We start from the raw sequence: 12,440 nt of genomic DNA on the forward strand, positions 1-12,440 counted from the left end.
TTTTTTTTAAACTGTTCCGAAGTTAAAAGATTCTCTAGACACATATTTATGATATATCAGCTATGCAAGTTCACCATTCTAGTTTGAATTAAGAACATTTAACTTAAGCTTCTTATCAGTATGCATAGGCGGATCCAGGGGGGCCTGGGGGCCCGCCCCCCCCCCCCTTTCGTGGAAAAAAATTGATTGATTATATAGGGAATCACTGAAGCATGACTGGAGCGCCCCCCCCCCCTTTATGAAAAGTTCTGGATCCGCCACTGGTATGCATATGAAGATCAATACTAGAGATTAGTGAGAAACAAAACATAGAAAACAATGTGCACTTAAGTCATGTAAACAGTGCATATGTATACGATATCAGTTTGTGTTATAGTGCGTAACAAGATTTTGTGAGGGAATTCATTGTTTGCTATACCATGGTTCAGTTAAAGGCATTTTATGATAAGACCAGAGACATGTATACTAAACATATTTATATGTCTCTGGATAAGACCAATAAAGTTATTTGAATGAACATTTTGGCATTATTTTAAAAAATGATTTAGCTATGAATAAATGTAACATTTGTCAAAAACATACCCTTTTAAAAAGAAAATGTCTGTATAAAGTCAATAGTTTTGTTGACTTTTGAAGCCCAAACTTTGAATAGCTATATTTACTCTAAGGAGTGATCTAAAAACTATATTCAGACAGACATATAGGTTAATGAAACTAGCAAAAAGTTTGATCAATTATTTTTTTGTTATGGTACGAAATGGTTATGGTACGAAATGACTACAATTCACACAAATCCAACACTGTTTCTCTCCCCTTACATACCTTATTCGTCACAACTCGGCCGATTCCGTACCTCCAGAGATGTATCTACCATGTGTACAGGATAGAGAATCTCCGTCAATTTCGGAGGCAAACAGTCTCGATGACATATGCTTTCCGACTGATGAGCACGAAGATGATAATATTTCTTCGCCATCTAGTTCATTCTCCAGGCAAAACAAGAGACGCAGGTTAAGTCCCAGGTTAAACTATAACAATTACGTTTCAAACTCAAAGTATCATATTCCACAATTCGTGTCTTCTTGGAAGTTATACCACGCTGAAAGATTACACATTTTTTATTCCAAGTGTTACACCGAAACTCCAAATGATTTACTTAATTTATTGGACAAGACAATTGAACCCTTTTCACATCAACAAAAGTATTATATTGAAAGAATTAAATCATTTCTAAAATTTGAATCTTGTGAGCCTGGAGTATCCCGGAGCCGATCGAGTGTTTTTTAAGGGACATATACATCAGATTGGAACCTGTATTTGGTGAAATTATCAAGGAGCTTCGTTCTATCTTTGAAGGAGGATACAAGGCTAAAAATTCAAATCCTGATTATTATCACATGTGAGTTCACAATGGTTTCAATAGTTTTGACTTTTAAAAGAAGGTGGCTACTTGTTTTGTTTTTTTTAGTGGGGAGTATAGGCCCCCAGCCTCTAAACTCATCAATTCATGATTCAAGATAAATGATGGGACACGATTGTATTTCAAAAACCACTAATATATATATATTTTTGTTTTCAATTAAAAAATCAAACGATGAATGCATATTTTTTTGTGTACCCATCTGTCCCTACTAGAAAACAAAAATTACATGTGTCCCTGCCCGTCCCTACTAAAAAATTGCAGTTTCTTTTTTATTTTTATAATGTGGAAGTACAAAATATACATCAGCGGGGTTAAACGGCCACAAAAGAGACAGACAGATGAGGTTTCCGTGAATATGACTTTATGAGAAAACTAAACGGTCTAATTATTCTGCCGAATGGGAACGTGAAAGACCCTGGCTAGGCGATAGGGATGACGTAATGGTGTGTTCTGCATGCAAAGTTCACAGTGACACAAAAACTAATTCATTTGTAACTTGGTGTAAAATCTACAAATTAGATTGTGCTATTAAGCATGAGAGATCGAACAATCATGAAAAATCAGAAAAGACCAAGACTGAATCCAAGTCTACTTTATTTTCAAAAACTTGTAGAATAGCAAGAACAATCTTTGTGCCATGAACAAGTTCTAAAATGTTGTTAGCACAGTTTTAATTAAATGCATGTAGTTAACATATAAAACCTTTATTTCACTTGATTATTACTCCAAACTGTGTAGTAGTTGTAGTTGTACAATGTAGCTGAAATATTGCCCAAGTTGGCTTTAAACAACATTCAATCAACCAAAAAGTAGAGAATATACATGTAGTATATATAAATCTATACTCTCAGAGTGTAAGGTACATGTATTATAATTTCTTTTTTATCTTTTTAGAGATGTCTTGGCAAGTTATAGGGTATTTGAATTTATTGAAGAACTTTCAATCCTGCTAAAATTGTTTCAAGACAAATACAATCAATTGCAAGAGGTTGCTGAAACCTATTACATTCCTCTATGTCAAAGTTTTGCCCAGATGTGTCATTTAAAAGTGCAGTAAGTATAAGTAGTATTAACATTTCATTTTTTTGCCATCACTTTGCGTCCGTCGTCTGTCCGTGTAGTCTTCCGTCCGTCCCTCAAAATTTTACACATTTTAATTGTCTCCTCTGAAACCACTGGGCAATGGTATTTGGTATGATGTTGCATTATCATCAGTACATCTCAGTTTCATGCTTGTACTGAAGCCCTACCTCCTCAGTCAAAGTCTAGTGTCAGAAATTAATACACAGTTTCTACATGTTCTATGTTAAATTTTCTGATTAGGTCAGTTCAATAGAAACTCCTTATGATTGGTCAGTACTTTTTTTTATCATGTTGCATTATCATCAGTACATCTCAGTTTCATGCTTGTACTGATGCCCCACCCCCTCAGTCAAAGTCTAGTGTCAGAAATTAATACACAGTTTCTACATGTTCTATGTTAAGTTTTCTGATTAGGTCAGTTCAATAGAAACTCCTTATGATTGATTAGTGCTATTTTTTATCATGTTGCATTATCATCAGTACATCTCAGTTTCATGCAGGTTGTGAGGCCCTACCCCCTCAGTCATGGTCCATTGACTTTGAAATTGCCACAAAGTGTATGTTAAGTTTTGTGATTAGGTCAGTTCAAAAGGAACTACTTATGATAGCTATAGGTTAGTGATATTTGGTATGATATTGCATTAGCGTGTGTACATTTCATTTTCATGCAGGTTGTGAGGTCCTGCTGAAAAAAAAACTCAAATTAAATATTCCCATTAATAGTGCAGTCAATATCAATCAAGGATTTGAAAATTGTATCAAAGGGGTTTTGTAACTATTTCACTCTTAAATATACACAGTCTAAAATAAACTTTGCTGCAAAGCAGGCGAGACAGATGTCTGTGATAACAGTTTATTCAATTATTGCTATCACATTGTGTATTATTGGGATTTTTCATCTGATTCTGATGCCGTTTTTTTTTTTTTTTTTTTATTTATTTCCTTATTGCAAGACTTTTCGGTAGTATACCAACTTCATGTGAGTCTTACTATTTCAGAGATATAAGGGATCAGTTTTCAATTTTTGTATAATTGTATAATACTGGAATTTGGAATCAAGGTATACAATGGTATATAAACATTGGGTTTTAGTGTAGCAGATACTGGTAACTCTTATTTTACTACCAGCCATATTTTGCTTCATTGGCAGAAACCCTTTATTCAGATTTGTGACTTTGTATCAGTTGATGCGGCCAGTCATTGAAAATGACCACCATGCCCTAAATGAATAAATAAAATCAATGTAGTAAATTGAACTGAACTTAGTATATATATTTCCCTAGTGGTTCCCATTCAACACTACATTTATTGGTCCTACAGGCCTTTCAAGATGATCAGTATTGGATCTGATCAGACCTTTCTTTGGTTACATCTTCTGACATCAGACTCAGACTTCTCTTGAACTGAATTTTAATGTGCGTATTGTTATGCGTTTACTTTTCTACATTGCTTAGAGGTAATAGGGGGAGGTTTGAGATCTCACAAACATGTTTAACCCCGCCGCATTTTTGCGCCTGTCCCAAGTCAGGAGCCTCTGGCCTTTGTTAGTCTTGTATTATTTTAATTTTAGTTTCTTGTGTACAATTTGGAAATTAGTATGGCGTTCATTATCACTGAACTAGTATATTTGTTTAGGGGCCAGCTGAAGGACGCCTCCGGGTGCGGGAATTTCTCGCTACATTGAAGACCTGTTGGTGACCTGCTGCTGTTGTTTTTTTATTTGGTCGGGTTGTTGTCTCTTTGACACATTCCCCATTTCCATTCTCAATTTTATTTTACTAAATAGGTAATTGGTTAAATTCCTTTTTATGTCCCAGCCACGGCGGAGGGGGCATTAAGTTTTACCCTTGTCCGTCTGTACGTCCCAAAATTAGTTTCTGTTCTCTAACTTTAGTTTGCCTGAACCAAATGTTATAAAAGTTATACACAATGCTTATTACCACCAAACACAGATCAATTTTGAATATGGGTTGAAAATAATATGTTGCCAATCTCATATTAAAATATTGAATAGGTTATTTGAATACATATATATATACAATATACTGACATGCCTAACCAGTAAGTGCTTTGATTTATCTTAATTAACTACTTCAGACCTTCATTTATTTCATGAAACTTGGACAAAAACATCTCTATGGTCAAAATATTGTAGATACACAAAAGTTTTGAAAATAAATTATTTTTTTTCCGTTTTCGCAGAAAATTTGGACATTTTTTTATTGCTATTGTACTAGGCTGACTGTATGTAATGTTAAGGTTTTTAAAACTTGAATAACTTCACCAAACAGTCTTACCTCCATGAATTTTGAACTGAAGCTACTTTAGTACCTATACATAAATTTTGAAAATATTTTTTTTTTCATTTCGGCAAAGAATTTTTACTTTGTTTAACCTTTACATGCTTTAGTTTAAGATTTTTTTCCAATATAGTGTCAGAAAACTTGAGAAGCATGTTTAGAGTCTAATCCATGTATTGACAGGGTATCTTCTGTTTTGTCATACAATTTGAATATTACCGTAATTAATGATAATGCAGATCTATATATTTTTTATTGAATTATTGCATTGACTACTGTCTTCTTACAAAATTTTTGATTCTATCAACAACTGTCTGAACTGTTGTGAAGTAAATTTCCCTGAATGACCAGCACTTTCATCACAAATTAATACCATATTCATCTTTTCAAGATATGGCAGACCCACAAAATGGATAAATTTAGCAGATCAAAAAATTGTATCATCAGTACCAGACCTCTGTTTCTTCCAAAAAGGAAAGCAGTTGGATGAACTTGTACTCTCAAAATCTCAAATTTTAGTGTCAGTTGTAGAGGTAAGTTGCTTTAGAACAAAAAATGTAAACTGCTATTCCCTTTTACAGTATGTGACACAAATTGAAAAAAATGTTCCTTATTGCATACAAATAATAAATGTGGTCAGTATTCTGTTCTTCAATATTTATAGCTTTACCTGCAAAAGGAATCACAAACCTTCCCTGTTTATTAGCTCACCTGGCTAAAAGCCAGGGTGAGCTTTTGTCATCACTTTGCGTCCGTCATCCGTCTGTAAACTTTTTCAAAAATCTTTTCCTCTGAACCCACTGGGCCAATCTGAACCAAAGTTGGTCTGAATCATCCATAAGGTGTCTACTTTCAAAATTGTATCCGCTGACCCCTGCTTTCCAAAAATGGCAGCCATTACTATAAATAGAACATAGGGGTAAAATGCATAGAAATTTCTATAAATGGCAAAAAACGCTTTATTTTTCAGTAAAATGGGTTCAAATTTGATCTGTATCCTCATCATTTAGAGTTGTTTAACATATGATACAGGTTTTTCCGAAAAATTTATACTTTTGCCAATTTTGCTAAATATGCAAATTAGGCTTATTTGACAAAAATTCAATGACAGATCTTCTCCTCTGAAACCATTTGGCCAATTGGAACCAAACTTGATGTGGATGGTCCTTGGGTGGTCCCTTTCAAGATGGACAATTTGTGATTTCACGGTGCTTTGCAAACTGAATAATTTGCAATATGTATTAATATGTTTGTAAGATTGGCTTTATACATGTTATACATGTAAATGTGATTTAGCTTATAAATCCACGTTCACATCCCAAAAATGAGTTCCATTGATTTTTGTGTTAATTTTTCAGTTGCCTACAATGCTCTGGTGGTACATGTATAATAATGAATGTACTAGACACCATTGACATTTTTTTTAATAACTTTGCAAGGGCTTTTTCTTGTTCAATGATTTTGTGTTTTTAATAAAAAAAAAAAAAAAAAGAAAGAGTTCATTCAGTAATGGACTACACTACATTTATCTGACATTTTTTCTGAACTTTTAACTAGATATTCATTGCAAAATATTTTTATGGCCCAGAGACCAAATGTTGGTGGGCGGGAATCATAATCTTTAACCCTGTCTTTTCTTCTGTTATTGTATCCCTGCATCTGTCCACACTGTAAGCACTAGCAAATTTAGTTCTCATAAGAGTTGGATAAAATTTGTACATAGCCTTCTGTTCTATGATAACTCAAGCCAGTTTGAAGATGAGTTCTGTTCGTGATATTTTGTAAGAGTTGTGCCCTTAAAGACTTTGTAAATTGGCAATATAGCCTTGTCAGCATTCATATTGGATTTGAATGCAATTTATACATATGCTTTAGCTCAATAATATCTCAAAAAAGTATGAAGAAGAGTCATGATAGTAAATTTATGTAGCATTTATGTTCCTTAAACAACTTTGAAAGTTGGAAAATAAATATTTGCAATGGGGGGGGGGGGGGGGGGGGGGGGGGGGGGGGGTGACATTGGAGCACTGTTTTTTTATGATATAATTTTTAATAGGTGAAAAAGGATTCAAGGCAAAAGTGCGAGGAACCACCCATTACAATCGGAAAATGCTCAGATGAAAAAGATGAAGGTTCCTGCAGACCAGAAACATTGAAGGATTTAACTGAGTCTGTGCTAGGACAGCATGCAGGAGAACTTTTGTTAGAAATTCGAAGAAAAGATCATGTATCAAAGGTAGAAAATGGAGTTAAAAAGTTTATGAAACCGGGAATGGTTGTTGATGGGACTAAGGTAATTTATTGCAGAATTAGAACATTAATAAACAAGTAATATACATGTAAATTAATATCCATGCCATCTATTGATGTATTAATGATATTATTGAGCATGCATGTATATTTATTAGTCCCCTACTGGCAAAGGCTCTGTGTCCATCTGTCCGTCCGTCAGATTTTAGGTTTTACAGAGGTTTCCCAAACCCTTTAGGACAGCAGTGTTATGGCTGACGGTCCGTCTGGCAGATCCTGAGTTTTCCAGATTTTTTTAAACCCTTTGAGATGTCAGCTTCATATTTGATATGTAAATACATCATGGGCTGTTACAGTTCAAGTTTGGATTTTGCTCTTGTCCGATAATTTTTCACAGAGATATGACCCTTGAACTAAAGAAAATTCATAAAATTTTAATGTTTTCCAGACTTTTTTCCCCAACCCTTTAAGAGATGAGCTTCATATTTGGTATGTTACAGTTCAAGTTCACATTTTGTTCCAGTCTGATATTTTTTCACAGAGTTATGGCTGTCCGTCTGTCTGATTTAAAGTTTTGCAGACTTTTTTCCCAAACCCTTTTAAATATCGGCTTCATATTTGGTGTGTAAATACATCATGGACTGTTACAGTTCAAGTTCCCATTTTGTTCCAGTCTGATAAGTCAAGGCCCTTGAACTTCTTTCTGTCTGGTAAAATGATTTTTTTTGCAGCGACACATAGGGATCACTCTCCGTCATTTTGCGTCTGCGTCATACTACTGTAGATTCATTTTTATTTGTGGTATACCAATTTCTGGTTATGTTGTGCAATTCTAGTATAGTGTTGATTTGCGAAAATATGTGCAATGTGGGGGACATTGGAACTCTGTTCTTTTATAAAATTTAATTTGACAGCATTCTAATTCCACAAACATGACAAATTGAAATATAATATATATATGATGTCAAGTTTAACTTGTCATACGGCCACAGAAATACAGTATATCATACAAATCTCTAAGCATGTGACAACCATACAATATATTTCTCCCCCCGGATTTCTGAAACATCTGAGATACAAGGTTAATACAAAGTAATTATATATTCCTGTGGTTGTTTTCAAGAATTTTTTAGTCAGCGTAGGAATACAGCCTTACAGGATCTCTTAAACCTCTACCTATTTTACCATAACTAGCTACTTTTGTTTTCTGAAACAGGTTTGTGAGGAGACATCAGGTTCTGAGAAACATTATTATTTTTATTTTTCAGGTTTATTTCACAATTCTTAAAATGTCTGATAACCATATAGAAGAACTTGAAAAGAAGAAGAAATATGATGACAGTATGGATGAGGCAACTATTTATTATGCAAAACCGTTGGACCTTATTTTTAAAGAAGATCGGGACATTTTGATAGACAGCTTTATGATGTTAAATAACATTGATTTCAGTTAATGCCATAATCCGCAAATTTACAAGCTTCTTCCACCAGTAAAACTGGTCGCCATGATATAACTGAATCAAAGCTTTACAGGCTGTAAAAGCAATTGCTGCCATGTTAATGTTTTGGGGACTTTTTTTTATCATTGACAATGTTACATGCACATTTGGAGATCAGTTTTATTTTTATTATACAATATAAATTGAATTAATATATTAAGTACAGATTTTAGAATTATCTAATAATTTGTAAATTTTATTAAATTAAAGCAACTGAAAGCATTTCATTAATGAAGTATTTGATCAAAATTTGTAAGATTTGATTGACACCAAAGTCTTAAGACATTATTGTTGGCCTTCCTATCATATCATCGATTTTTGTCACGAGTTCTATTCTCGTCTACAATGTTGGAGAGTGTCCTTTGTTGAATATGCACATAGATTAGTTATCATAACTTTAACATACACACTCACAATAAAAGTAGAATTCAAACCAAGAACGATAAGACATAACACAATATCGAACCAAACTTACAAAAGAAACCTTATAACTTAATACATGAATAATGGATGTATAAATACCGTCGTATAGCAATTCGAATTTACAATCGACAAACAGTCATATTTGGTACTTAACAGACTAGACAACGTAGATGGTAAACCACAATTAAAGATGTGGTAAAAGTCCGGTTAATTAGTTGCGACAGACAAATCGTATAGATCAAGCAATTCGTGAGGGTGTCCATAAACTGTAGGGAGTGTCATTTTAAATCTTCCTCCACATAACTCTGTTGCAGTAGTTTCTGTGTAGGGAGCGCACTCCTTTACATGAAGTCCATACAGTAAGAACATGCACGACCATAACGTATTAGTTGAGATATGTTAACACCATACGACGGAGCAGAGGGTATGTTCCTCCTGAGAAATGGGAAATTGTCAATTGGAAAGTTGAAAATATCCAGTTTGTTATAGATTTTAGTGACAAGTCGTCCATCTTTTTCTATATTGAGAAAAAGATCAAGGGAGGAAGTCGTCCTTCTTGTTATTTTCAACGTACTATTGTTTCAAACGAAAAGTACAGGAGTTTTTCGATGCCACTGCTGGTGGACGTTTCGTCCCCGAGGGTATCACCAGCCAAGTAGTCAACATTTCGGTGTTGACACGTATATCAATAATGTGGTCATTTTTATAATTTTTAGCTCACCTGACCCGAAGGGCCAAGTGAGCTTTTCCCATCACTTTGCGTCCGTTGTCGTTAACTTTTAAAAAAATCTTCTCCTCTGAAACTACTAGGCGAAATTAATCCAAACTTGGCCACAATCATCTTTTAGGTATCTTGTTTAAAAAATGTGTCCGATGACCCGGCCAACCAATCAAGATGGCCGCCATGGCTAAAAATAGAACATGGGGGGTAAAATGCAGTTTTTGACTTATAACTCAAAAACCAAAGCATTTAGAGCAAATCTGACGTGGGGTAAAATTGTTTATCAGGTCAAGACCTATCTGCCCTGAAATTTTGAGATGAATCGGACAACCCGTTGTTGGGTTGCCGCCCCTGAATTGGTAATTTTAAGGAAATTTTGCTGTTTTTGGTTATTATCTTGAATATTATTATAGATAGAGATAAACTGTAAACAGCAATAATGTTCAGCAAAGTAAGATTTACAAATAAGTCAAGATGACCGAAATGGTCAGTTGACCCCATTTAGGAGTTATTGCCCTTTATAGTCAATTTTTAACCATTTTTCGTAAATCTTAGTTATCTTTTACAAAAATATTCTCCTCTGAAACTACTGGGCCAAATTAATCCAAACTTCGCCACAATCATCTTTGGGGTATTTAGTTTAAAAAATGTGTTCAGTGACCCGGCCATCCAACCAAAATTGCCGCCATGGCTAAAAATAGAACATAGGGAGTAAAATGCAGTTTTTGGCTTATAACTCAAAAACCAAAGCATTTAGAGCAAATCTGACATGGGGGGGGGGGGGGGGGGGGGAATTGTTTATCAGGTCAAGATCTATCTGCCCTGAAATTTTGAGATGAATCGGACAACCCGTTGTTGGGTTGCTGCCCCTGAATTGGTAATTTTAAGGAAATTTTGCTGTTTTTGGTTATTATCTTGAATATTATTATAGATAGAGATAAAATGTAAACAGGAATAATGTTCAGCAAAGTAAGATTTACAAATAAGTCAACATGACCGAAATGGTCAGTTGACCCCTTTAGGAGTTATTGCCCTTTAGTCAATTTTTAACCATTTTTCGTAAATCTTAGTTATCTTTTACAAAAATCTTCTCCTCTGAAACTACTAGGCCAAATTAATCCAAACTTGGCCACAATCATCTTTGGGATATCTTGTTTAAAAAATGTGTCCGGTGACCCGGCTAACCAATCAAAATGGCCGCCATGGCTAAAAATAGAACACAGGGGTTAAAAGCAGTTTTTGGCTTACAACTCAAAAACCAAAGCATTTAGATCAAATCTGACGTGAAGTAAAATTGTTTATCAGGTCAAGATCTATCTGCCCTGAAATTTTCAGATGAATCGGACAACCCGTTGTTGGGTTGCTGCCCCTGAATTGGTAATTTTAAGGAAATTTTGCTGTTTTTGCTTATTATCTTGAATATTATTATAGAGAGATAAACTGTAAACAGCAATAGTGTTCAGCAAAGTAAGATTTACAAATAAGTCAAAATGACTGAAATGGTTATTGACCCCTAAGGAGTGATTGTCCTTTATAGTCAATTTTTAATAATTTTCATAAAATTTGTAAATTTTTATCAACATTTTCCACTGAAACTACTGGGCCAAGTTCTTTATAGATAGAGATAATTGTAAGCAGCAAGACTGTTTTGTAAAGTAAGATGTACAAACACATCACCATCACCAAAACACAGTTTTTTCATGAATCCATCTGCTTCCTTTGTTCAATATTCACATAGACCAGCCGTATTTGACACAAAGTTTTGGAACTTTAGATCATCAATGCTCTTCAACTTTGTACTTGTTTGGCTTTATAAATAATTTAAAATGATCGTCACTGATTAGTCTTATGTAGACGAAACGCGCGTCTGGCGTACTAAGTTATAATCCTGGTACCTTTGATAACTATTTAGGAACATTTATATCATCAACTTTTAAACCATTTGGTCTCTGGTGGGGATTTTTCACATTTCATGACAATAATACCACATCTTATTTTGATGTAAAGCTTTCCGAGAAAAGACTATTTAATGTTATCTTATAGTTCGTTTCTGTGTGTATAAAAAAGAAGATGTGGTATGATTGCCAATGAGACAACTCTCTACAAGAGACCAAAATGACACAGAAATTAACAACTATAGGTCACCATACGACCTTCAACAATTAGCAAAGCCCAAAACGCATAGTCAGCTATAAAAGGCCCCGAAATGACAATGTAAAACAATTCGAACGAAAAAACTAATTAAGTGATTCTGTTGTGTCGTCATTCTCCTCTTATATTTGGTGTGTTTCCCTCAATTTTAGTTTGTAACCCGGATTTGTTTTTTCCCAATCAGTTATAAATTTTGAATAGTGGTGTACTACTGTTGTCTTTATTGAAATCTAACGAACAAATTATCCAGATTTAATTACTTTGAATATTTAATAACAAATGTAAAACCTTACTCGTAGCTTTGCTGACAAATATATCATAATTTTAGATCATTTATGAAGTGCTAACCCAATATAGATTTTAAAAAAGGTGAACAAGAAATTTTTAGAAGTATCGCATACACATCTTTACCATTAAAAAATACTCTTTATATGATAAGACTGTAAATCAAATTTTTTTTTAACTGACACTTTGTATGATGACATTGAACCGCATATATACCGACATCGACATGTTGTTTTAAAAGTTAATGGTAATGTAACAATAGGTATTTGTTTGAAAAAAATACACAATTTGCATGTAAAATAATA

General features: G+C 34.1%; 1 protein-coding gene across 1 annotated transcript; it reads left to right on the forward strand.

Moving 5' to 3' along the window:
- Nucleotides 1–866: 866 nt before the first annotated feature.
- LOC143082237 (uncharacterized) lies at nt 867–8,857 on the forward strand. Its single transcript, XM_076257831.1, has 5 exons — nt 867–1,399; nt 2,318–2,476; nt 5,198–5,339; nt 6,863–7,099; nt 8,325–8,857. The coding sequence occupies exons 2-5, from the start codon at nt 2,457–2,459 to the stop codon at nt 8,508–8,510; spliced, it is 585 nt and encodes a 194-aa protein (XP_076113946.1). The 5' UTR covers nt 867–1,399; nt 2,318–2,456; the 3' UTR covers nt 8,511–8,857.
- The last annotated feature ends 3,583 nt before the right edge of the window (nt 8,858–12,440 follow it).

This window comes from Mytilus galloprovincialis, chromosome 1 (assembly GCF_965363235.1).
Source record: "Mytilus galloprovincialis chromosome 1, xbMytGall1.hap1.1, whole genome shotgun sequence".
NCBI lineage: Eukaryota > Metazoa > Mollusca > Bivalvia > Mytilida > Mytilidae > Mytilus > Mytilus galloprovincialis.

What these genes read in the sequence shown, in the direction of transcription:
- LOC143082237 (XM_076257831.1), top strand. Translation starts at nt 2,457, where the DNA reads ATGTGTCATTTAAAAGTGCA. An exon ending in ATGTGTCATTTAAAAGTGCA is followed by an intron (nt 2,477 to 5,197) that starts GTAAGTATAAGT and finishes CATCTTTTCAAG; the next exon opens with ATATGGCAGACCCACAAAAT. An exon ending in TGGTTGTTGATGGGACTAAG is followed by an intron (nt 7,100 to 8,324) that starts GTAATTTATTGC and finishes TTTATTTTTCAG; the next exon opens with GTTTATTTCACAATTCTTAA.